The sequence below is a fragment of the Heptranchias perlo genome, chromosome 9, assembly GCF_035084215.1.
Source record: "Heptranchias perlo isolate sHepPer1 chromosome 9, sHepPer1.hap1, whole genome shotgun sequence".
Taxonomy (NCBI): domain Eukaryota; kingdom Metazoa; phylum Chordata; class Chondrichthyes; order Hexanchiformes; family Hexanchidae; genus Heptranchias; species Heptranchias perlo.
The window spans coordinates 49,579,601-49,607,504 of NC_090333.1; the positions used below are offsets into that span (position 1 = coordinate 49,579,601).

Here is a 27,904-nt window from a genome sequence, read left to right on the forward strand (position 1 = left end):
AATTTTATTTTAAATTCTACAAATAGTTCTTGTTCTCATGAAACAAAAAAAATGGTTTGACAAGTACTTTTTTTTTCCTCGTGAAGACAGCATCCCCTTAAACACATTGGCCCCGATGTTTACAGGGAGGCGGGCAGGGAGTGGGGGCACGTATTTGATGGGGTGGGGGGACCGGGAATGCAGAGGTCCTGCTGAATTTAACGGTAGGACCTCATTGATCATTTTTTTACTCCACTTCCCGCCCGGCTGATGGGTGGGGAAGCCAGCTGTAAAAGGCCGTAGAAGGGGGTCCATTGGGGACGGCCCCTGGCAACATCACGGGTTTGTGGGGGTGGGAGTAGTCAGACCGGCAATTGGGGGGGGGGGGGGACTGGGAAACATTGCGGGTTTGGAGGGAGGGGAGTCGACCGATTGCGGCAGAAGATTTACTTGAGGGGTCGGGGGAAGCACTCCTGCTCCTTGGGCTCACAAGCAGAGCTATAAAAGGCATTTACATGCTTGATCCAGCTACTCCTGCCTCCCTTTAGCTGCCGGGTTTCTCAAGCCCTGAGAAACCCGGCCGGCCGGCCAGCCAGCATTAAATTTAAATGGTTATCAAAATATCAGGAACAGAGCCTCCTTTACATATTATAATAACAGACCCGCCTCTCCAGAGCAGGTTACTCGGATGCCCCCAAACCTGCCGCAGTTAAAACGGAAGCAGGCGTGTTCATAGCAAGTTGGGGTCGAGTTTTGCATATTTGCCGATTTAAGCCCCCCACCCCGACCGTCGAGGGGGGTTAAAATTCCCCTATTAGAGAAACGTGCATACAAAACACTGAGGCTAAAAACATCTCTTTTTTTTAATCTGAAATTTAAGCTGTGTTATTTAAGTGTGACAGGGCATTAAGCTGTCGGAGGAACTTTGTTGACTTTAGCAGGTTCTGATCAGCTTTATTTGTCGATAATAAGTTGTTAATAAGTGATATATAGATGTGAAAGCAATGCAATAATCTTTGATCATTGAGGCAAGTACTTGTTTAAACTTTGATAATGGGCTTTACTTTCACATAAAAAGAAAGTCTTTCTTTTATTTTCACATACCTGACTTTATTTATCCTGCAGGTGCGTCCTCCACTTTATTGTACTAGAGTTTAGCCTAAACATATGGACCTTGCAGTCAGTTTACACTTTAATTGACGCTCATGTTCATCCAGTGATCAGGTGCAGGAATACTGGCCAATTTATCCTCTACTTAACCAAGGGTTACTGAGGCCAATTGTGGCACCCATATCATCGCTCCAGCTCAGATAAGCTAATGTAATTGTGGATACAACCTAAAGTTTTTCTGGTCTGTAGTGTCAACTACTCACAATCTTAACCAGTTGAGCTACCTGGGAGTCTAACTTTCTCTTATTTGTGACATGATGTGGAGATGCCGGTGATGGACTGGGGTTGACAATTGTAAACAATTTTACAACACCAAGTTATAGTCCAGCAATTTTATTTTAAATTGCTGGACTATAACTTGGTGTTGTAAAATTGTTTACAATTATTTGTGACAAGCAGTGTATCGCTTTTGTGACAATGATGTCACTCACAATTGATGCAATGATGCATTTCAACATGATTAATGTAACATTAATCATGTTGAAATCAAGGAGAAACACCTTTTTGTGAAGCCAGCATCCCTTTAAAATGAAAGAAATGTGTGGCAGTAATTTCTGCAGGGATTCTCCCAATCTCCAGCCATAATGTCAGAGAAACAGTGTATACAGCTATTAACGCCATTTCTCTGAGGTTTCCGACAATTTTCCACCAAAGTTACGGTGGGAGATTGGGGAATCCCTGCAGAAATTCTACCCCATAGTATTATTTGTGTGCAGCTATGAGCACAGTCTCTATTAGAAGTGTTGTGTGCAGAATGTAATTACCACAAACAAGCAATTGGATAGAACAGTGTGCTATAAACCAGTTTGCACTGTTGGGGCTCATATTTGAGTTCAGCCCAGACTGATGAAATGAAATCATCCTCTCTCTGTTGGCTATAAGTTTCCTTTGTGAAATGACAGTTCAGAGAGATAACTAAGAACAACAGGGCAACAACACTGGGTCATATTGACTATCCCAAGATAGACAGGAGTAAAGGTAATGCATATGGGTCAAGTGGGGAACAATTTTTAGAATGCATCTAGGAAGATTCCTAATCAGTATGTTTCCAACACATCAAGGAAAGAAGCATTGCTTAATTTAGTTCTGGAAAATGAAGTGATGCGAATAACTGATATGAGAGTAGGAGGATAATTGGGTAATAGTAACCACAATATAGTTAAGTTCATAGTAAGATTAGAAAAGGACAATGAAAAGCCAAAGATTAGGGGTGCTCAACTGGAAAAAGTCAAAGGTCAATGAAATAAAAAGGGGGTCTGGCCCAAATGAACTTGGCAGAAGAGTTAGCAAACAGGTCAACAGATGAGCAGTGGGAAATGTAGAATCATAGAAATTTACGGCACAGAAGGAGTCCATTTGGCCCAGCGTGCCTGTGCCGGCTGAAAAAGAGCTATCCAACCTAATCCCACTTTCCAGCTCTTGGTCCATAGCCTTGTAGGTTATGACACTTCAAGTGCATATCCAAGTACCCTTTAAATGCGATGAGGGTTTCTGTCTCTACCACCCTTTCAGGCAGTGATTTCCACATCCCCACCATCCTCTGGGTGAAAAGATTTCTCCCCAACTCCCCTCTAATCCTTCTACCAATTACTTTAAATCTATGCCCCCTGGTTATTGACCTCTCTGCAAAGGGAAATAGATCCTTCCTATCCATTCTATCTAGGCCCCTCATAATTTTGTACATCTCAATTAAATCTCCCCTCAGCCTCCTCTGTTGCAAAGAAAACAACTCCAGCCTATCCAATCTTTCCTCATAGCTAAAATTCTCCAGTCCTGGCAAAATCCTCGTAAATCTCCTCTGTACCCTCTCTAGTGCAATCACATCTTTCCTGTAATGTGGTAATCAGAATTATACACAGTACTCTAGCTGTAGCCTAACTAGTGTTTTATACAGTTCTAGCACAAGCCTCCCTGCTCTTATATTCTATGCCTCAGCTAATAAAGGAAAGTATCCCATATGCCTTCTTAATCACCTTATCTACCTGTCGTGCTACCTTCAGGGATCTGTGGACATGCACTCCAAGGTCCCTTTGTTCCTCTACATTTCTCAGTATCCTACCATTTATTGTGTATTCTTTTGCCTTGTTTGCCCTCCCAAAATGCATTACCTCACACTTCCCTGGATTGAATTCCATTTACCACTTTTCTGTCCACCTGACCAGTCCATTGACATCATCCTGCAGACTACAGCTTCCTTCCTCACTGTCAACCACACAGCCAGTTTTTGTACCATCTGCAAACTTCTTAATTTAACTCTAAATCATTGATATACACCACAAAAAACAAGGGACGAGGTACCAAGCCCTGCAGAACCCCACTGGAAACAGACTTCCAGTCACAAAAACATCCGTCGACGATTACCCTTTGCTTCCTGCCACTGAGTCAATTTTGGATCCAACTTGCCACTTTCCCTTGGATCCCATGGGCTTTTACTTTTCTGACTAGTCTGCCACGTAGGACCTTGTCAAAAGCCTTGCTAAAATCCATGTAGACTACATCAAACGCGTTACCCTTATCAACCCTTCTTGTTACCTCCTCAAAAAATTCAATCAAGTTAGTCAGACATGACCTTCCCTTAACAAATCCATGCTGACTGTCCTTGATTAATCGGTGACTTTCTAAATTAATAAACGATTAATACTGTCCCTCAGAATTTTCTCCAATAATTTGTCCACCACTGAGGTTAGGCTGACTGGCGTGTAATTACTTGGTCTCTCCCTTTCTCCCTTCTTGAGCAACGGTACAACGTTAGCAGTCCTCCAGCACCACGCCTGTAGCCGGAGAGGCTTGGAAAATGATGGTCAGAGCCTCCGCTATTTCCTCCATTGCTTCTCTTAACAAAAATATATTCCTATAAGGTGAAAAGAAGGTGCATCAAATAGAGTTCTGTGGATAAATAGAAAGATTAAAACTAAAGTGAATGTTAAAAGGGAAGCCTATGATAATGTTAGGGCTAACAATACTAAAAATAATCATGAGTAACATAGAAAGTGTTGTAGGGAAGTGAAAGGGAGATCAGAAGAGCTAAAGGGGAATATGAAAAAAGACTCGCAGATAATATAAAAGGAAATAGTGAATGATTTTATTAGCATATAAAATGTAAAAGAATAGTTAAAGAGGGTAGAACCATTCAGGAATGAAGGACTGAGTCTAATTGTGGAGGATGAAGGTATTGTGGAAATATTAAGTAAATATTTTGCATTGGTTTTTACAAATGGTGGTGGAATTAAAAATGAAGGCGTACTACAGAAAAATGTAGAAAAATTGATGGAGCAAACTGCAGAAAAGGATCTGGTTCTGAAAAAATGAGCAAACTCAAGGTGGATAAGTCATTGGGCCCCAATGGCATGGAGCCTAGCCTGTGGAGAGAAGTAAAAGAGAAAAAAGTAGAGAATCTGGCCACAATTTTTCAATCCTCCTTAGATATGCAAATTGTGCCATGGGACTGGAGATCTGCTGACATAACACTGTTGCTCAACAAGTGAGAGAAGGGTATGTTGGGTAATGATATAGTCTAATGTCAATTGTTGGGAAACACTTAAAATCCATAATAAAAGATAAAATTAGCAAGTATTTAAAAATACACGGGTTAATGAAGAAAGCCTGCACGGATTTATTAAAAATCTTCATCATTGCTGGGTCAAAATCCTGGAATTCCCTACCCATCACAATGGACAAATCAGTAAGTGAATAGGTGTGAGGGGTGCCAGGTTTTTGGTTGAATTTCCCTTCAAGGTCAACAACCTGCCAGCACTCGCTGCCTAAATGAAAAATGAGCAGCACCTGTGGAAATGTAGCCCAAGAGAACAACTATAAATTATAAATTCGGTGGCGAACAAATTTGAGGCGCACAAGTAAATGTGCAACATGCATATGAGTAATAAATTAGCTTTAAAAAGTACATCAGCATAGATATTGGAAAACAAGTATTATATATGATATTTTTCATGGTTCTCAGTGATGTATAAAGAGTAAAATTTTAATCTCCATATAACAGGAGTTTTTCAGCAAAGGATCCAAGGCCCATAAACTTAAAGTGAGCAAACTTTACTTATGAAGTATATAACCCAATTTTTCAGTTTCCTAAAGATTTGTAGAATCCCCCTGCAAGTTGCTGAGTTTAAGAAGGAAAGGCCAAAAAAATCATAGGGGTAGAGCTGGGTTTGAGGTAGTAATTGGAGAATGCAGAGATGGGGGTGGGAGATAGAACAGGACAATAATGGAACAAAGGGGGAGATCAAGAAGAACAGTTTACAGGGACAGGAAAACAAAATAGGCACAGTGATATTGAAGAAATCATGGATTAATAGGAGATAATAAAATATAATGAAAGAAAGTGAACTGGGATACGACACTGATTGAAAGAAGAGGGAGAGAGAAAAAGCAACATAAAAATATGTTTACATTGCCACTCGAGTAGGGAGGGTGAGGCTGTTTAAAGCATTCTGGTTATTCAATGGTCTCTTATTTGGAGCATTTATAATGAGTGACTGGACTAATTTCCTCCTTCAAGCCGAGTCAAAATTCTTGTCGCTATGACTCACTGCAGTGTTTATATGATAGATTTTAAAACTGGCATTTTGGTAAAGAACTAATAGTAACACTATTACTGATGGTTATCAATAAGGTTGCATGTAATTTATATTTTTGGCAAGCTGTAAAATACAAAACACTCAGAAAACTAGAAATTTAAATTTGTACCTCTCAATTTTTAAACTTTACTCCTTTCTGATGGGGTTTTGAGATAGAGGACAAAATCATTTGGAGAGAAATTAAAGATAAATTTACATAACGTCCTGAGAGGCATTAAAGTGAATTTTGCATACCTTCTGTTTATGGTTCAGTTGCTAAGTGCTCTGCTTAGTGTGGAACAGAGCCCACTAGATCAGAAAGGTCCAAGGTTCGATAACTGGTTTGTGTGGACTTAGCCGATTTCAGCTGGGCAGTAGTATGGGCACTACAATTAACTACATTGCTCCTGGGCTGGGGGTGGGGAGAAATCAGAAAGGATCACCTTTGATTGCTATTCGGTGACCCCTGCTGGAAAAAATGAGTACGTGGTGATCAGGTGAGGTGTTGTGATGCCCCTTATGGTCAAATAGCCCACTGACACCCACAGTCACTCACACATTAAGATGACCACCTGGGCCAGGTAACAAAAGGTGGCTAGTGTCGATGGAACTGTATTCTAGCAACTGAACCATCAAGAGAGAAGGGAAGTAATTTTTGTATTTACAACAGCCAAGAGTAAAATAAAGCTTATATAGTAATGAGATTAAAAGTAGCAAGGGGCATGTGGGTTACCCCAAGATGAGCCGCCGAATATAGAAAATATTAGAAAAGGTTCAAAAACATGGCACAGTGTTTAAACCCTGATGTCCTCTAAGTTGAAGTCATGCAGCTAAACCAATCTTATTATTGTAAACAGACAAAAAAAAGTCACCTTACCAGCATTGCCACATGGGACAAGAGTTAGGGAGTGTGACAGGAAAACGGCTAATGTATCAGCTCAGGGATCGCACAAGAACAATGATTAAAATAATTACGAGAAATAAACACATAAAATTAAAGCATCTGTAATTTAATTTTTTTTTGCCTGTTAGTACAAATCACATGGATTGAAATTGCACTATGCCCATGCAATATTAATAACAAGTGCAAAACTCATACAAAATTACCCTCTCCGCTGACATAGTGAAGGAGCTAACCCATGGATTAAGGCTTCATTGAAATATCAGAGGAATTTCATATAAAGTCATTAATGTATTTTTTGCTAATATATCACTCATCGTAATTTCACCTCAATTGTTTTTTTTATAAACAGTATGGATTCTTTAGTGAGTTACGTATGAACTGGATGGAAGCAATTGTGTTTCAGAGCCAAGAACGAGGTCCTCAGGTGAGACTTACATTTCACTATTTGATATATTGAAGTCCTTTTAAGTACAAAGCTGAACAAACTAACCTACACCATTACTTCCCAGTTAAATAAAGTAGGAAGAAAAGGCCTGTGGTTGTATCATAAATAAATTATATAAAAAACTTAAACATATTCACGACCTGCCGCAGTTTAATTGGAGTGAATCAGATTGTTCTGAATTTAACAGCTCTTTAAAAGCATGAAACTATTTGGTGCAGAAAGGAAACAGCAGAATACAAACCTGTATTTGGCAGACAGGCGAGCTCGTTTAATATCTTCCTCACTGAAGGAGAAATGAACTTTATTGGGACGCCTTACAGGAAAGTCCCAAGACGTAGAATGAAGAATCATTGTCGAAATTAGTATTTGTCCCACATTTCTGTAGTGTGTAATGTGACTATACTGCAATACATACGCCTAAAAAGTTTCTTAGCAAATCCTCTTACTGAACTGACCAGGAAAGAGATGTGCATGTACAGCATCCTGAAGTGGACTTTCCTTTTTTTTGGAATGGACTGACAGTTGGCTATAATGCACAACAGGAATTATTGAAGCCAATTTATAGCCAGTCAAATCAACGTTACCAGGGCGGTAATGGACCCAAAATGGAATTGGTAGTCATCTGCCCCATTAACGCCGTGCTCTGGCTGCCACCGTTTTAAAAGGGACAGAGCACCTTGGGCAGCCGGAGCACCTGCTTGGTTCGAGCAGAAGGCCTTTTGATTATGCAAGTTGGGGGTTCTGTGACCCCGATTTAATTTTAAAGGACACATGGGCAGAGTGGCGACACACACGTTCCCCTCATGTGTCCTGGCGTTGAGTGGCCTAACCAGCAGATCTTAAAGGGGCCTTGCTGGCCCCTCCAAAAACGGCCCAGAAAAGTTTCTGCCCTGAAATTGGGTCACGGAGCGCCTAAACAAAAAAGGGCTCTACGCAGCCTCCTAAGTCCCCAAAATGGCGGGCAGGATGTGCACCGGCGCCATATTGGGTAAGGACAAACAAGAGGCATTCTTTACCCACGCCCGAAGCAGGCATTAGCCCTTTGCATATGTAAATAAGGGCCCCAACGTCTACTTCAGATCCAAGCTGCAACTTTGGTTTGTCCTAAGGCGGGCTAATCGTGGGCTGCACTCGGAAACCAGCCTGAAAGATCGCTCGCAAAAAAATGGTAAGTTACTTACCTGCAAAGCATCATCCCAATTGCTGCCGCTCCCCTGGGTCCAGAGATCCCCCACCCCTGGCCATCAGCCCCCGACCTCCACCCACCAGCCCCCCCCACAAGATTTTGTGTGGCAGAAGTGAAGGCCAGAATGGACCATCTGATGGGCACAGAGGGAAGGACACCCCATAGGAAAATAGTACAGACTATCTGGAGGGAGGTTGCAGCAGCAGTCAGTGCAACCTCCACCATCCCAAGAACTGCTACAGAATGGAGAAAGAAGTTCACTGACCTTACAAGGATGGCCAAAGTAAATCTAGTCCTTGGTGTCAGTAAGTATCCTCTGCCACTCATATAGCTTCACTCAACTCCTATCATACCCTTTCTCTCTCAGCAGTTGGGTGTCAGGGAAATTCACTCCTGCAAATGGTAATCACTCAAGTACCTTCTTTACTCAAAATCACTCTCAACTCACTTTGCCTGTCACATTGGTAAAGGCCAAAAAATTGTTGTGCAATACCCACGCCTCAAACAGGCGTTTGTTCCTTTGCATATGCAAATAAGGGGCCTTACGCCTGTTTGAGGCCCCCACTGCAAGATGAATTTGCCCTGAGGCAGCCGGCACCAGCTGCACATAGGAAAACAAGGCCTAACAGGCAGTCTTTAGGTTTTAACCAGCAAGGAAAGTTTTTAAAATGTACTTACCTGCAGATGGAGCCGGGAGGTTCCCGACCCGACATTTAAAGAACATGGACGGCTGCCGGTCGCTGCCCTGCCTGCCTACTCACCCCTGCCACCCCACAGGGACAAGACTCAATCATATGTAGTTTCAGCTTCATGTGCTTTCTCAAAGTATTGTAAGGCCCTTACACTCACCTGATGTTTCTTCAAGAGCAAGTGCCACTGTGTGCACAGCTAAACCAGCTCTTCTGTCTTTCACATGATAGAGGATGCTTTGGAGGAAGAGGCTAGCCACTCTAATCATTTCCCGGCACTTCCAGGTCCACAACTGCTGCCATGTCCTCACCATCTCTATCCTGGCATCTTACTCACACAAACACCAGCACAGAGACACCCACTTGCAAGAAATTAGTTGGACAATTTGAAGGGTTGTCACTGAGCACTATTGAAAATGAGGACCTAGGAATGTAAGAGAGGGAGAATGCTGCTTCTCCACAGAGTGGGGAGTAATGACTGCTGTCCACTGAGTAGCCTAGGGACCCAGATCTCAGGGGGCCAGTCATCAAGAGAGCAATGGTTCCCGAGTAAGATGATGGTGGAGTAAATGTAGGCCTCTGTCTTATGAAAGATCTTGGCAGAAGCGCAGAAGTTTTGGGAAGTAAGGGATTTTGTGAGGGTGTGAGGGTGTGTGTGTGGTGGGTGGGGAGGGGCGGGGGGGGGGAAGAGTTGAGGGAACAACAGACAGGTGTGAAGTGACTAATTGGTGGGTCAAACTATATTGAAAGTTCTGGGCTATCAGTTGTGCTCTCCTGTTCCATTTCCTCTCCTTCTTGTGCACCCTCCTCATGCTGCTGGAATGCTTAAGTAAAACCTTTGTGGCCTATGAACCCTGTTGAATGAGTGTATACATGTAGCGAATTGGTGATGCCTGACACTGAAAGCCTCCAACCTAGCCTCTCCAATGTCTTCATCTTCCTCCTTTTCATAACATTGAGAAATCCACATCTAGAGATGCAGTACTTGAGAAGAGCTGACTAAAGGTAGCAGCAAAAGTCCTGACTCAATCCCCAAAGAACCACACAATATGGCCTCCTCAGTGTGATAACCACCTTAGGAATACCTTACAGCAGCTCTTACTGCTACTGATAGAGTGACGAAAATTATTTGGGGTGCAAATGGAGGAGAATGGAGTGGAGGGGTTAGCTTGCCTTACAGCAGGTCATGTTTCAGGATTTTTTTACCCTTTTTACCAATTTACATTTAAATGGTGAGTTTCTAAAGGAAAGTGTACGCACACAAGTTTTAAAAAACACTGAGACAAAACGTGGTTAAAATACTAGGCATTGACGTTATTTCCCCAAAGACCGTAAATGATAAGCAATTCATTAGCCTGTCTTGGTATCAATAAACACTTTGCACCCATTGCATTGGGAAGTCCCTGGTCCCAGCCATTCAGCTGGGGTTTCTGGCATAGGCCCGACCCATGGGTTGTGAACAGGAGATGTAACTAGAGACAGAAACACTCCCTGATGGTCAGGATTTTATCTGCGTGAACAAGCGTTCGCCAGGCTCAGAAGGTTAGAATGCAAGAGGCTAGTTAGAAGTTAAGCAAGATGACCTAGTGACGTTGGGAAATGTAGTATGTTCAGTACTTTGCATTACGCAAAGACAAGTTATATTGATTGAATGGAATTACATAGAAATTACGGAAACAGGCCATTCAGTTCAATCAACCCATGTTGGTGTTCATCCACCACACGTGTGGCATTTCTAATCTCTTGTGTAAATGCTTGTTAGATTAATGAGTAATCACATTAATTACTCAGATACATTCCAGGCATAGATTTTGTCAGCTTCAACACCTTTATCTACATAGCTACACAGATACACAATGGAATTTTTCCTTTTTTAATCATAAGGAAGTGTGCAACTTTAAATGTCAGACTCCATAATAGGCTTCAGAAGTTATTTCACTGTAAGGCAAGTAGTTCAACAATAAATTCCATCAGGGTTGCACCCTTTAAATAGACTGCAATATGCTATTACTTGAAGGCAAACTTGACAGCTACGTAATGGCATTAAACCTTTATGTTCTGGAATTTTTTTTTTCTTGAGGTGCCATGTTCACCTCTGTTCAGTAATTATTATGGCAAGGCCAGATGTTAGTTTTACTTCATTACTGTCCAATGGACCATTAAGGTCAGGGAAAGATTAAGTAAGACTTTTAATTCAGGCAGTTTGATTCACAATGACTCATTCAAGGTAATTCTATAAGTCAGGAATATTTGAGACATGGATAAATATTAATCCTACTACAGGTGCAGTTTATTTAAAGCCGTCATGGTTACACAAACAGATGAAGTAATTCTCATGAGGATACTTCTGAATTCATGTGACAATATATAACATGACTCACTGAGGAATCAACAGGTGTTTGGAAAATGTCCCACTAATTGCAGTAGAGCACAACAGCCTTCAATGGTAATGACATCACAAAGAACAGCCCAAAGACCTGAAGATCCTGAAACTAAAGTGAGTAACACTTGGATTTAGGGGATCAAAAATGTAAGTTCTGAAGAAAAGTTAAGGAAATTGGGCTTGTTTTCTTTGGAATAGAGAACACTTCAAGGTAATCTAATCAAAGTTTCCAAGATTGTAAAGAGGACTGATAAAGTTGATCCATGGACATTGCTCAATATAGGGAAGGACACAGATGCCAGGAGACAAAAATAGAAAGCTAGAAGTAAGAAGGGAAGTCAGGAGGACCTTTTTTTACCAAAAGCATAACAGAATTGTGAAACAAGTAATCTAGGGGCCATTATCAGAAATTCAGGCATTCACTGCATATGATTTTATGGCCATTTAAAGTAATGGTCAGAAAATTGTGCGCTGTGCATGCCTGAATTTCTGATAATGTGAATGCCTGAATATATGCTCCTGATGGATGAGGTAACCTGTCCCTAAGAATATTGTTAGAAAATGGGCAGGTCGAACAAAAGGATCTTTTATTTTGGTCTTTTAAGTCGACTCGTGGGAGCAAAGTATCCATGAGCCAGCACCTGGCCTTTATAGAATTAAATCTGGTTTCTATAGACCAGTAGATGACTTATAGACCAAATTTTACCTGGGTCCACATGTATACCACCAGTTTAGAGAAACTGCATGTTGCAGGATAATGGCCAGGAGCTGTTCCCAGATGCTTGGCATCCAGAATTTGACTTAAAAGATGACCAATATAAAAGAGACTAAAAAACATCAAGCTTGTTGGCCTATTGGATTTATCCTATTTCTCAAGATTCTTATATCAATAGTTCATGGATACAACCTTAAACTTGAGTCTGAATTTGTAATGTATCTATAGAACACACACAAAAAAAATAGCACACATACATTGAGAAACACAGCATACACAACTGAACAAAGAAATAGCACAGTCCCCCTCAGAAAATGATTGCATTTTTCATCCAAGTGTGAAAGAAAATAAACAATGATCAACCTCTGGGCTATAAGGTGGCTGATTGTCTCTTTGGCATTTGCGCTGAATGAGAAATTCCAGTGCTTCCCATTTTGTATGTAGCTAATGACGTACATGATGAAAAAAGTCTTTTTGTTAAATTTTTGTTGAGATGTTAGTGCTGGCAGATGGAACATTTTCCCATCTAAGTAGCCAGTGTCAATGTGCCTCAGACCCAACCTCAGAAGAGCCCCCCTAGAATGTATGTGTTGCTCCAGTCCTATCAGCATGTTAGCGTTTGCTAAATGAAATTACAATTTTTTTTACAACCTCAGCAACTGCAAGAAGCAAAAGAGCAATGCAAAGTGCTTTGAAAGTACTGGAGGGTAGAAATTGGATCTCTGAAGTTTTGCCCGTGCTACACTGGCTCCTAGTCTGGCAAAGCCTCAATTTTTAAATTCTCATCCATGTGTTCAAATCCCTCCATGGCCTGGGCCCTCCCTATCCCTGTAACTTCCTCTAGCCCTACAACCTTCTGAGATCTCTATGCTCCTCCAATTCTGGCTTCTAGCACATCCCCGATTTTCAATGCTCCATCATTGGCGGTCGTGCCTTCAGCTGCCTGAAGCTCCGGAATTCCTCCATAAACCTCTCCGCCTCTCTATCCTCCTTTTAGTCGCTCCTTAAAACCTACCTATTTGACCAAGCTTTTGGTCACCTGTCCTAATATCTCTTTATGTGGCTTGATGTCAAATTTTGTCTGATAATGCTCCTGTGAAGCGACTTGGGATGTTTTTAATATGTTAAAGGTGCTATGTAAATGCAAGTTGTTGTTGTTTTGATATTAGTCTGAGCCTGTTTTCGGGCCCAGACCCAGTGCTGCTCGACCAGCGTGCGCCCAAACTGAAAGGCGCGATGATCGATAGAAATTGGTCCTCGGGCCTCATTAACCTACTTGATGTGATCTGTTGGCCCTGGTTGCACCTCCACAGGCCGCTCGCCTGAGCAAAGAATCAACGTCTGGCTGTCTGCCTAGCTGGCAGTGGCCCTCAGGTAAGTTTTGGGACTTACTCAAGGGGGCTGGAATACAAAGGGGAGGAAGTTATGCTTCAGTTGTCCAGGTCCTGTTGTAGGCTGACATGGGCTGCTTCATTATCAGAGGAGTTGTGAATGGAGCTGAACACTGTGGAATCACCAGCAAATAGCCCCACTCCTGCCCCTATAGAGAGAAGATCATTATTGAAGCAGCTGAGGATGCTTGGGCCAAGGATGCTTCACTGAGGATCTCCTGCAGCAATGATCTGGGACTGTGATGATTAATTTCTGACAACCACAACCAACTTCCTTTATGTCAGATATTATTTCAACCACGAGACAGTTTTCCCTTTGACTCCCCGCCCCCCGCTTTGACCTATGTTTTGCTAGGGCTCCTTGGTGCCATACCCTTCAAATGTTGAACACATGTTGAGGGCAGCTACTTTCACCTCTCTGCCATTCAGCTTTTCGTCCATATCCGGATCGAGTTGAAGAGCCAGCAGGTCAAACTGTGTATTGATAATTCTATTATTTTTCTTGCTTAACGCAATCAAAACATACCATTTCCTCTATGGAAGGAAGTTGAAGCAAAAAGAGTTGCCGGATAGAAGTATAATTGAAGATGCAGATGGTCCTACATCTTGGGTCTTGCCTCCAGTAATTGTCCCCTAGCTCAGGAATCCTAAAAATATATGCTTTTGTGTTGATCTACCAGCTGAAATCAAAGCAGTTGAGCATGAACAACATGGTTCTCCAATCATGAAGGAGATTACCATGGAGGTATAAATGGATCATGTGTTTTCTCAAAGCTAGACCTAAAATCTGTGTATCATCAGTTACAGCCCGACCAGAACAGCTGTTATATTAAAAACAAAGTTTGTAATGCATATTGCTTTGAAGCAATAATAAAAGATTTACATTTTGGTATAACTTCAGCAGCAAAGGTATTTCAACACATCATCAAACAAGGCATCTTAATGTAAGCGATAATATTCTAATTTACAAACCCAATCATGTAGATCATAATGTGTGCCTTCACAGTGTTCTTCACAGACTACAAGAAAAGGGTGAAACATTCAGACAAGACAGGCAAATGTAGTAAGGAACACCTAGAATACTTTGGCCAAGTCTTCACAAGGCAGAGAAAATCACAAGACCCCGGAAAGGTCAATGTAATTCATAAGGCCGCAGTCCCAAGTAGTGCATTGGAAAACTTCTAGGCATGGAACACTTACTGTTCCCATTTTATACCCAATTTAGCTACAATTAGAGAACCAGTATGAACTAATATCTTCAAGTGGCAAGATAGGCATGCCTTACTCCAATCAAGCAATTACTATCTAGTCATTCAGTAATGACTTATTTTGATACTAACAGACCAACAGAGATCAATGTTAATGCTAAGCCAGTGGGCTTAGGAGCTATCCTTATGCAAAATGACAATCTTGGTACAGCTAGACCTATCATCTATGCCTGGTGTTCACTCAACTCCACACAGCAACACTACAGCTAGATTAAATGTGAAGCATTGGCAATTATGTGGGTTAAATAATGATTCCACCAATACATCTACGGTTGACAATGGACGGTAGTTATTGATCACAAGTTTATTCTCTAAACTACAATCTAAATCTTCTTTGAAGATCCAGCACTGGTTGTTGAAAGCCCAATCTTAAAACTATTGCACTGGATCTGAAAATCCTGCAGACTACATGTCATGACACCCAGGTAAGGGTGCTGCTGTAAGCCATTATTCAGAGAAAGCTTAAGAATTCATGAATTTTAAAGGTCAAAATTCTACACCCAAGACAATTGCTCCAGCTGACATCAAGCAAGCTGCAAAGAAGATTCAAGCAAATCTTACTTGCAATCTTTCGTTAGGAACAGGAGATATTCATTGTACTTGAAATATTATTTATTTAAAATTTTGCATATTATGTCTTAAAAAGTCCAGTTATTTGTTGATAAAAAGGATTTGCTGTCAGACTATCTTAAAGGAAGGGAAGGAAAAGTATTAAAGGGAGAACTGGTAGTTCCCCCTGGGAACAAAGACTATGTGGTAGTTGTACAACTTATAACAACAAAGGACTTTACCCACAAATAAACACTATTTATAAAGACAAATGTATTAGGTTCCACCACAGAGGCCATTGTGGATTGGTGCTCCAATGTGCTGTCGTACAGTGCCTACCAATCCTTTGCATCTTTCAACATATGCACATATTTTCATTCAGACAGCATCTTCAAAACTGACTCACTGGAAGACCATGTAGTATGGTGGGTTAGCACACATTGCACCTCTGGTAGCTGGGTTTGAATCCAGCTCAGATCAATGAGGTGAAAATCTTCAGTGTTTATTGGTTGCAAGAGTGTTACGTGAAATGGGTTTGGGCATTTTCGACCTAGGGATAACAGTTGTGGCATGCCACTCCTTGGTGCATGATGGGATTACAGGCTGGTCTCAGACGGACAGGAGAAGAGTAAGGAAGAGGCAAGTGTTCAAGTAAGTCTTAGATTGGATGGAGGGGGGCGGGCATGGGGGTGAATCAGGGCATCGGCTGGCACGGGGCGCCGGCGTGGTGGGTCAGTCATTGGGGGCGGCAGTCATCGGAGGGAGGATCGGGGGTCATCTGGGGTGGAAGTGGGGTGGTCGCTGCGGGTAGGCTTGTTGGGCCTGGGGGAAGCACTCCTACTTCTCTAGGCCCACAAACAGTGCATTAAAGGCACTTACCTGCAGTTTTGGGGCTCACGATTATTGGGGGTCGCAATCATCGAGGGGGGGTCGCAATCGTCGGGGGGGGGGGATGGAGGGGCGTCGCTGCAGGTAGGCTTGTTGGGCCTGGGGGAAACACTCCTGCTCCTCCGGGTTCACAAGCAGTGCATCAAAGGCACTTACCTGCAGTTTCGGGCCTTCTTCCCTCCTCTCACACGGCGTGAAGGAGAAGGCCCGGCAATCCCGGCCCCCAGAGGCTAAAATCATAAAACCTGAAAAAATGGCGGCTCACAGCCTCGTTGAAAAGCTTTAGTGACCAACCTGCCTCCTGAAAGCGGGTTGGTTGCCTACTCCTCGTCCCACCCTCGTGAAAATTAAATGGGCAGGTTGGAGGCGGGTTTGAAATTGTTGCAATTCTTAATGCCCTCCTGTCCCCAACCCACCCAATTTTCTGGCTAAAATCATGGCCTGTGTGTCTGAAATTGGAAAGCAACCCAAGAATTAACGTCCCTTATTTTCAAGAGCATTTTTTTTTAAAACAAACTTGAGTAATTTTAAGTGGCCAGTGCTAAATATTAGAAGATCTAAGATTTGTTGGGATAGAAATTGGGCGGAAAAGGGGGCAAAAATGACCAGTAAAACCCTGCGCTTCAAGGACGCCTGAAATACGTCTGACACCATTTTGGACCCGGGCAGCCGCCTAAATGATTGTGACTTTCTCAGGATGAACTTCAAAAAATTTTTTTAATTTGATTTAGTTCGATCTGATCCTGAGGACGAAATCACACAAGAAGCATTCCCAAGTCACAGGACCTTCATCCAATCTTGTTCCTGAGAATATTTAATTCCAAATCTTTTGTAACTCAAGATTTTTCTTCTTCTGAAAAATGCTTAAATATTAAAAGTTATGCATACTTACAACCACCTAGCTCACTGAACTCTTTGCAAATGGAGTTTGTTAAAATGAGTTGTATTTATTATTTAAATTGTGCAGTATTTATTTAATATTTACTAAATTTAGTTTAATTAGATGATACTATAAATTGTACAAAGGGTAAAAGAACATTGGAATAAAATAAAGCATTGTTGATTAATAGGGAGCATATCTGAGTCAGGTAGTCTAAAAAGGTAAATTCGTTAATGCTGATGGGAGCTTTAATATTAGCAACGGAATTATACACACATGGTTGTACTTGCACACAGCTGCCTCCTACATCATTAAACTACTCAGGCCTTACTGAAGCACGGCTGTTCTCTATTCTCTTTTTCTCATGAGCTCCCTCTCTCTCTTGAGCACTTTCTCTGCAAAAATATAGCACTTTTATACTTTTTTTCTTGGATATTTACAAGTCCATTAAAGTCAACTATGAAACTCAGAACAGCCTGGTCCTGGTAAGTCTCACACTAAAGTCTGCTGGGTACTAGAAGCCTGTTAGGTTCTTGTAGGTGTGTGTGCATTGTAAATGGTTTTGCTTTACAAATCAACAAATCAGTCTGGGGTTAAGTTCCCAATGAAAGGAAGGCAAGCTATAGTGGCTTCAAAGGCAGAATCACAGTAGGCTCCAGTTTTTTTTAAGCTGTTGATCGGCTTTTGCTAATGTTCTGGATTGGCATGTATGAAAAGCCAAACATTTGTCACTGAGAAACTTAGGTCATGGGCTAAGCCCCATGCTGTATCCGATCACCAAGGTTGGAAAGAGTAGAAGAGAAGACAAGATGAATCAAGAGTAGTGGTTAAGTGGTGTTTTGGGCAAAGGAGGCAGATAGAGTGGAGGGACTGGAGAAGCATCTGGAATATCCTAGTGGGACTTTTCAGTGTTTGAGAGACGGTGGTGATGCTATCCCAGGTGGTCCAAGAAAATCTATTACCTAAAGTTCCTAAGGGGATAGATGCACGCTGGCACCAATTCAAGTGCATCCCAATATAATCTGATGGGCCCCAAAAATCCACTGGGCCATTTACACCAGCGTTTCATCCTTGTCCTTTCCAGTGCTGACCCCCCAGGGTCAGCTCATTTATATATAAGTTGGTGTTAGCTGAGTGCAACTCCTGTGTAACACAGTTGGGGGGAATAGAAATAGCCGGTGTAGAGCTTTAAAGAGTGTAGAATGACTGATGATTTCACCAGCAGGCTGTGGGTGCAGCAGGTAAATAATAAACATTTTGCAAGTCTGAAGCAACTGTCAGGTATGTGAAGAAGATAGTTCATGTGAAAATTTGTGGCACTTTTAAAGCATGTCTTCAGGAAGATGACCTGATAGAGACCAGGAAATTGGAAGGAGACAGAAAAGAAGATCCCAAAATTTAAATGAGACTGACCTTCAGACACTCTTGGATGATTGCAGCAAAGGAGCGTAACATTGCTACATCTTCATAGAAGGAAGCCACAAAGAAAGTGTCTCGCGTGCCATGTCACTCCCAGAACTGCAGACCAATGCCGGAAAAAGTTCAATGACCTAACAAGAACAAGCAAGGTAACAGGCCGGCTACTCTGCCTTTTCCTCCAAGGGCACCAACACACCATTCACCTGCTGCGCAAATAACCTTTCATACTACACTATGGTTAAAGGGGGTCACTAACTTGGGAATCTTACCATATGTGTCACTAGCTCCCCAACAACAATTACTTGCATGCAAAACCTTCAAATCTCTTTCTCCCTTTAACAGGGTGATAGAAGCAGATCTATTACATCAGCTGTCTGATGTCACCTGGGCGACATCCCTCAAATACAAACCTACACCTAATTCACTCAATCTTCTTAGAGGAGAAACTTGCATTGAATGCTTGTGAAAGGCAGGGGACCATAGTATGCAGTCTGGACATCAGAGAACTGACTGCCAATGAGGAGCAGGCCATAGATTTGCTGGTGAAGAACTCTACACTAGCCATGAGAAATGACGAGATTGTTAGGACAGTGCAGGTGGCAGGTTCGTCGGTACAAATCTAGACAATGCCATGAAGCTATGAAGCAGCACACAGCCAGAAGCTTTCACACCCTTCTCTGTTTCCTTAATTTCAAGGGGGTAAGGCTTATCAATTCTTAGCTAATACCCCCTCTCCTGCAGATCTACCATATTAATGGGGCATGGGGGAGGGGTAGGAGGGTGGGGAGGATGAGGGTGGGGAGGATGAGGGATAGAGGAGGAGTGAGAGGAAGGTTGGAGGAGGAGGGGTAGGGGAGGGAGAGGAAGGGGAGAGGGAAGAGGAGGAGAAGGACGGGAGAGGAGGTAGAGGGAGGGCAGAGGAGGAGAAGTGGGGTGGAGGTGGAGGGGGAGGGGAGAAGAAGGGAGGGGGAGGATGAGGGAGGGGAGGAGGAGGGGGAAGAGGAGAGAGGAGGGCGAGGAAGAGGAGGGGGAAGGGGAGAGAGGAGGGGGGAGGAGGAGGAGGAGGAGGGGAGGAGGAGATGGGAGGGAGAGGATGAGGGAGGGGGAGGACAGGAGAAGGAAGGGAGGAGGGCAGGACGAGGAGGAGGGAGAGAAGAGGTGGAGGAGGGGGAGGGGGAGGAGCTGGATGCTGTGGAAAAGGACACACAGGCATCCCTGGAGCAACATCCTGCCTCAAGTTCCTCCGTTGCAATCTGCTCAATGTCACCCCCTCCCTCTCTTGGTTTCTCATTGTCACACACCAGTTCAGATCTGCCACCTATTGAGAATTAGATAGTTTTAAAAGGGATGTGCTACCTTCCCAGGAGAGACCGAGGAGAAGTCTGCCAAGGCTTTGGAGTCGTGGACCCAGAACTCATGGGTACTTATCTTAAAGGAAGGTTGTTTGAGGAACATCATATCTACTAGAAGGCTCCGAGGTCAGTCTTCGAGAATGAGAAGCAACTGAGAGCTATCACTCTGGAGTCTACAGTGATCATTTGCAGTGCCATTAAGGAAAATTTCTTTTGCCTCCAAAGCAACTGGGGCCACCTTCAGAGGAATCTCCATGTCCAGGTCTTTTTGGGTGGCAAAATTGTGCAGGGCACAGTAAACTACAACTATGTGGGAAATCCACTCTGAAGCATAGAGAGCCCCTCTTAAACTAGCAAGGCAATGAAAGCACACTTATGGTTCTCGCAATGTTGACTCTGATAGAGGCACGTGCCTCAGTGTAGCACTACTCAGCTGCTGTTATAGCAGCTGTTAGTGGGGTTATTATCCACAGCAGCAAGGAATACACCTGGTTACCCACAAGCCATCTGTTTACTTGACTATTTTCCTGGAAGACCTCAAAAAGGGCAGAATTTCTGAGGAAGAATGCATTATGGTGACTTCTAGCAAATATGGCATTCACATGAAGGATTAGTAACTGCAGCAGCTTGCAATGATATGTGTATGCCACCTATTGCACCCTACATTCTGGGGAACCCAGTAACGCAGCAAAACTGTATAGCCCTATCATGCCTTGCTATCGTACCAAACTGGGTGAATTCCCCAGCTGTCCTAAAAATTGTATCAGTTACCCAAAGAATATCCAGCTGACACCCTGGGTGATATTACACAGAACACCCATGGCTGCTATTACACAGATCACCCATGGCTGCTTTAATCCGCACAAAATTTGAGTGCGGTTGTCACTTTCACAGCCACAGGCAGAGCTCTCCAGAAAGGTGATCTTGGCCACAGGTCTTCATGTAGTAACTGGCACAGCTCCCTTACTGCCTCTTTAGTGAAGCACATGCTTCTCATGCACAGCCCTTTACTGAAGTCATCATAAGATCTGTGTAGCCCATAAATTCTCTGGTGGGGGTATTATATCTATGGCACCTCCTTCTCATATGCTATATCTCTCTCCTTTCCTCCATCCTGTACCACTAGTCTTCCTCCTCCGTAAAAGACAAATAATGGAATGCCCATTGAGAATCCTATACCTAATACTCCTATACCTGAGCTTCTCTCTGTGACAGCAGATAAAAATATCCCAGTGGTCTTTCAGGCTGTCAAACAAGTCCAGCTCCATCCATATGAAAAGCAACAAAAAAACACTTTGAAAGTTACTTTGTAACTCCAGCAAACACTTCTCAAAGTTTCTTTAGGCTGCAGGTGCCAAAGGATGTCACTTCACAAGATCACAATTTGATCCTGAGGAACCAGATGTAGTAGGAATAGTTGAAACATGGCTACATAAAGAACAGGACTGGCAACTAAATATTGCAGGCTATAACATAATCAGAAAGGGTAGGAAAGGAAGGGGGTGGAGTAGCTGTACTAATTAGAGATAACATAATGGCAGAAGAAAAAAGAGACATAACTGACAGAAGGATAGAAAGAGAATCCATATGGATTTGAAATAAACGATAAGAAGGGATTAATCACACTAATAGGGATATACTACAGACCACTTAATAGTGGAAAAGATGTGGAGGAAGAAATATGTAAGCAAATATGTGAAATGAGTGAAGGACATAGAATAATAATCATGGGAGATTTTAACTATCCCCAAATAAACTGGCAAGAAGAGATAGGTATAGGGGTGCAGGGAATGGAGTTTTTACAAAGTGTGCAGGACTCCTTTCTTACCCAGTACGTAAAAAGCCCAACAAGAGAAGAAGCACTGCTGGATCTAGCACTGAGAAATGAACCAGAACAGATAATAGAAGTAGGTGTAGGGGAACATCTAGGCAATAGTGATCACAGCATGATATGGTTTAAGATAAAGATTGAGAAGGACATAAGTAAGACAAAGACCAAAGTAATAAATTGGAAAAAAGCTGATTTTCAGGGGATAAGAGAACTAGGGAAAATAAATTGGAAAAATTTAACTGATGAAAAAAGAAATAGAACAGCAGTATGAAACATTTGAAACAGTGACCAAGAGAGTCCAGGAGAAAGATATCCCACTAAAAAGCAAGAACAAACTAGCCAGTAATGATACACCATGGATTAATAAAGAAATAAGGGCAAAATTGAAACTGAAGAAAAAAGCATACACTAAGTACATAGACAACAAAGGAGAGGTCGACAAAAAGGAATACAAAAAGGTTAGGAAAGAAGTTAAAAAAAAATTAGGAACGCAAAGAGAAAGTACGAAATTAAATTATCAAGGAATATAAAATACAATGGTAATGTATTCTACAGACACATAAATAACAAAAGAAAAATCAGGATAGGGATAGGGCCACTAATGGATGCACACAATAAACTCACAGGTAATGACAGCGAAATGGCAGAAATATTGAATAATTACTTTGCCTCAGTATTTACCAGGGAGACTAACAAGGTGGGCATGACATTAGAAGAAGAGATCAAAAAAGATATAAAGACATTTAAGATAGAAAAGGGAAGATAATTGATAAGCTAATTAAACTTAGTGAGGATAAAACTAAGTGAGGTCCACATGGATTGTATCCGTGCATATTAAAAGGAGTTAGGGAAGAGATAGCAGAGGCACTATTATATATATATATATATATATATATATAAATTCATTAGATAAGGGAATAGTGCCAGAGGACCAGCGGACAGCTAATGTTATTCCTATATTTAAAAAGGGAGATAGAACAAGTCCAGGGAACTGTCCAGACCAGTTAGCTTAACGTCAGTGGTAGGAAAGATAATGGAATCTTTACTCAAAGATGTAATAGAAAAATATCTAGAAAATGAAAATATAATATAGAATAGTCAGCATGGATTTCAAAAGGGAAGGTCATGCTTGACCAACCTTATTGAATTCTTTGAAGAAGTAACAGAAAGGGTAGACAAGGCTAATTCAGTAGATGTAATATATTTGGATTTTCAAAAGGCCTTCGATAAGGTTCCGTATAGTAGACTCGTGACTAAGGTCAGAACATGTGGAGTTAGGGAACAGATAGCAGAATGGTTAGCAAGTTGGCTACAAAACAGAAAACAGAGAGTAGGGGTTAAAGATAGTTACTCAGACTGGCAAAAAGTGGGAAGTTCTGTTCCACAAGGATCGGTGCTGGGGCCATTGTTGTTCACCATTTACATAAACAATTTGAACTTGGGAATCAGAAGTACAATTTCAAAATTTGCGGACGACATCAAATTGGGGGCTATAGTTAATACCGAGGAGGACTGCAACAAAGTACAGGAAGACATTAATAAACTTGCAGAATGGGCATGTAATTGGCAAATTAATTTCAATGTAGATAAGTGTGAGTTATTACACTTTGGTAGGAAGAATAAGGGGGCCACATACTGCTTGGATAATGAGAGTCTAAATAAGGTAGAGGAGTAAAGGGATGTGGGGGAACAGATACACAAATCACAAATTAGCGATAAGGCCATAAAAAAAGGAAACCAAGCACAGGGGTTCATTTCTAGAGGGATAGAATTGAAAAGCAGAGAAGTTATGTTAAACTTGTATAGGACCCTGGTTAGACCACACTTGGAGTACTGTGAACAATTCTGGTCTCCATATTATAAAAAGGATAAAGAGGCACTGGTGAAGGTACAATAAAGATTTACCAGGATGATACCAGAACTGGAGGTTATATGTATCAGGAAAGATTGAGCAGGCTGGGGCTCTTTTCTCTAGAAAAGAGAAGATTGAGGGGTGACCTGATAGAGGTCTTTAAGGTTATGAAAGGGTTTGATCAGGTAGACGTAGAGAAGGCATTTCCACTTGCGGGGGGAGACCAGAACTAGGGGCTATTAGATAGTCATAAAAAAATCCAATAGGGAATTCAGGAGAAACTTCTTTACCCAGAGAAGTTAGGGAAGAGATAGCAGAGGCACTATTACATATATATAAACATTCATTAGAAAAGGGAATAGTGCCAGAGGACTGGCAGACAGCTAATGAGAGTGGTTAGAATGTGGAACTCGCTACCACAAGGAGTAGTTGAGGCAACTAGCATTGATGCATTTAAGGGGAAGCTAGATAAACACATTAGGTTGAAAGGAACAGAAGGATATGCTGATAGGGTTAGATGAAGTAGGGAGGGTGGAGGCTCCTGAGCATAAACACCAGCATGGACCTGTTGGACCAAATGACTAGTTTCTGTGCTGCACATTCTATGTGATTAAGGATGAGAAAGGCCTTTCAACTCATTTTGGCTTATCCATCCAAAGCGATCCTAACATCATGGATACGATTTTATCAAGGGGGTGGGGGAATTCCTGACGGGGAAACCAGAAGTACGGGTTTCCTGGATGTCCTTATGATCTTGACATAAGGTCGTCTTCTTTTTTGATGGTTTCCCGCCCGACAGGCCGGCCTGATTAACAGTCCAGTCTCAGTCGGACGGGAGAAAAGGAAGCAAGTAGTAAGGGTTAGATGTTGCGGGGGGGGGGTTAGGAGAGAGTCATCAGGGGGCTCAGCCTCTGGTGGGGGGGGGATGGTATAAGTCAGTCATGAGGGGTGGGGGTCATTGCGGGGTCGGAGATCGTGAGGGGGGAATCGGGGGTTGGTGACTATGGGGGAGTTGGGGCAGGATATCGTGGTGGGGGGGGGGGGGGGGTTGGGGCAGGATATCGTGGGGGGTGGATGGCCCCGGAGACCGTGGTGGGGGGTAGGGCCGGATATCGTGGAGGGGAGTGGGGGTCGGAGATCGTGGCGGTAGGCGGCGGAGATCGTGCGGAGCGGTCACTTCAGGTAGACTTGTTGGGCTTGGGGTAGCACTCCTGCTGCTCCAGGCACACAAGCTGTGCTATAAAGGCACTTACCTGCAGTTTTGGGCCTTGTCGCTTCCTCTCGCGTGGCATGAAGTAGAAAGCCCGGGAATCCCGGCCCCCAGGGGTTAAATTAAAAAAATGTGTCAAAATGGAGGCCCGCAGCCTCCTTGAAAGCTTTTCTGAACGACCCGCCTTCTGAGAGTGGGTTGGTCGCCCGCCCCTCGACCCGCCTCATTGAAAACCTGAAGTGGCCGGGTTGGAGGCAGGTTTTAGATTTTTACTGCCCCCACCCCCGCCCCCAACACACCCATTTTTCCCATTTAAAATCATGCCTCTTGTCTCCTCTCCATTGTAGCATCCATTTTTTCTTAGGTAATTCTAGAGTTTTTGTCTCCACTACTCTAGTTGGAAGTTTATTCCTCACCTTAATCACTCTTTGTGTGAAGAAGAATTTCCTGGTATCAGTCCTAAAGTTACTTTTTATTAATTTGAACACGTGTTCTCCAGTTCTACTTCCGCAGTTTAATTTGAATACTCTGAGTTAACTTTTTCTATACTCTTAACAATCATATATTCCTCTATACGATCACTTCTTAAACATCTCCTTTCTAGGCTGACAACTCCAGTCTTTCCTTGTAACTCACACCCCTAACACTGGGGATCAGCCTGGCACCTCTTCTCTGCACTGTCTCCAATGCTTTAAAGCCTCTCTTACTTCTTGGAGACCAGAACTGAATGCAATATTCAAGCTGCGGTCTCACCAGAGCTCTATATATTCTACTGTTTTGGTTATGTAGTTCAACATACTATAGGCTTTGTTGATTCAATGTCCAACCAATGCAGAACAGCAATCAACTAAGATTCCTTTCAGTTATTTCCTTAGTTGTTTCAACACCATTCGTAAAGTATGCGTGTTGTCTATTTGTCCTTCCTATGAGTAGAACTTTATATTTTTCTGCACTTCCACCAGTCTCAACTAATGGAGGCAACAGATACCCATTTTTCTTTAAACTCATTGTTAATTACCCTCGGTGCAATGGGTGTGCAAGTCCCGGGTCATCTTCACTTTATTATATATATCCACATACATATATATATATCCACATACATATATATGTATAATAAAGAGCTCCCAGCAGCATTGGCAAGGACACGTGCAGTAGAAATTATAGCGCTGCCAATACGGCGCAGAAGCCCAGCGGAAATCCCCTCCTACACTACATGTTGCAACCCCCATTTCCTGTCTGCTATTTGGTAATCGCTCACTACATCATTAAAAAATGCATGGTAAAAATGAACAGAAGTTACACGGTTGCTCCAGTAGATGGCAGGATTCAACAGTTTTATTGACTAATATTGTGTATTCACACCTATCATTTTGAAAACATGAACTATAGACCCTGAGTCACAAGGTGATGAAGGTGTGGATTAGGTTTTTGGCAGCAAAGGGTGAGAAACAGGGGTGCTTGTGGGAAGTGTTCTAGAGGTGGAAAATGCAGTCGTGGGAACTGGCAGGTTTGGGGTAAGAATGGCCTATCAGAGTTGAAGGGAACATGGAGGTTGCACACTGCCTGGGATCAACCTATGTGTGCAGATTGGTGAGGTTAATGGAAATGGAGCTAGAAGTGCTCAGGTGCTGGCAAGAACCAAAGAGAATGCCTTCGGTTTTGCAAATTCTAACTTGAAGAAAAACATAGCTCAAAGTACTCTGTAACTCTATTTCTACTCTTCTATCTAGCCCTCTCATAGTTTTATGGAGTTCACTGCGCTTGGGATTTTGTCACTACTTTCTCTTTTTACACTAGACTTTGTGACAAGTATTGAAAGAAAATTTTCATTTGGCACACTCAGTAAAACCTTGTGTCACGTATACACACATTAGTGGTGAAATTAATATAATTTTGAAAATGTTACAACATACCAGAGATCAGATTGAGACCTGGATTTTGTTGAAATCAAGCTGCATTGCACCACATCCCATTCTTAATTCATTCTTTCCCAGGATCTCAAAACTGTGGAACCGCAGTCTTCCCTTCCTCTTATAATCTACAAGCTTTTAAAACCCAAGCTTGACATTACCTAACCATTACATCTTGATGGGTGTTGTCTTCTTTTCATCCTTAGTAATGTACTTTATTTTGGGCTTGGTCTTTTCATCTATACTTCTCCATTTAAAAAAGCATATTAATACTGATGAAGAATTCAGCCTCAAGGTTTCAAACACGTGCTTTTTAAACTGCATTAATACCCTTTTCACCTTAGTGATTTTCTCCCCAACCCCACAGAAGGTTAATAATTCAGGTGGGATTCTTCATCAGACCTGCTGTGCGTTTCCTGCATTTTCTGTTTTCATTTTTATTTTTTGGTGATGCTGGATCTCATTCTTGGCCAGGCTTTTGGTCAAGGTCCTAATATTGATTAGCCGTCGCCAAAAAACATCTCAGGCTGATCTTCTGAGATCTTTCAAGCTTGACCTCATGAGCTATTCATAGCAATTGAGCCTGCCCATGAGAGCTTGCTGTTAGCGGGAAGCAGGAAATAGTTTAAAAGCTGCAGCTGTTGTTTAAAGGGGCTGCTTCTGTTGCTGGTTTAAAAAAAGAGAACCAGCTGAAGAAAGGCACAAAGAACCTTAATTTTCTGAGGTAGGTTTGGAGATGCTTGTGAAGAAGTGGAGCAAAAATGGGGGTAGTGGTTACTTTCCTTGGGGCGCAGAGCATAGCCCTGTGAAATTGGTCCTTTTTGTCCTCATTTGATGTCTGGAAAGTGACGAAATGATGACCAATTTCTACCCCGTTATTTTTAAATTGTAAATAGGTCTGATCAGTTGTTTAGTCTGAAGGTGGCCCATTGATGTCATTCTTTCCACCTTCCGGATGAACAGACCATGTGGACATTCTATGTCCTCTTCAATAAGCAACTTATTGTGATCAGGGTTAATTAGGAATATAGGAAGAGGAGTAGGCCATTCAGCCCCTTGAGCCTCTTCCGCCATTCAATGAGATCATGGTTGATCTGTATCCTAACTCCATTTACCCACCTTGGCTCCATATTCCTTAATACCCTTGGTTAGCAAAAATCTATCGATCTCAGATTTAAAATTATTGATTGAGCTAGGATCAACTGCTTTTTGTGGGAGAGAGTTCCACACTTCTACCACCCTTTGAGTGAAGAAGTGTTTCCTAACTTCTCTTCTGAATGCCCAGTATTCAATTGCCCAGCAATGAACTCTT

General features: G+C 42.3%; 1 protein-coding gene across 2 annotated transcripts in view; it reads right to left on the minus strand.

The window, feature by feature from the left end:
* Nucleotides 1-27,904, minus strand: part of pde4ba (phosphodiesterase 4B, cAMP-specific a) — a 557,078-nt gene that overhangs the window by 168,558 nt on the left and 360,616 nt on the right. Inside the window, exon 1 of one of the 2 annotated variants that reach the window (XM_067990378.1) lies at nucleotides 7,311-7,452. The exons of the other annotated variant lie outside the window; for it this stretch is intronic. Coding sequence (XP_067846479.1) covers nucleotides 7,311-7,420 — 110 coding nt within the window. The 5' untranslated portion in view covers nucleotides 7,421-7,452. Of the gene's footprint in view, nucleotides 1-7,310; nucleotides 7,453-27,904 lie in introns of those variants that run through there. 2 annotated transcript variants of the gene reach the window in all.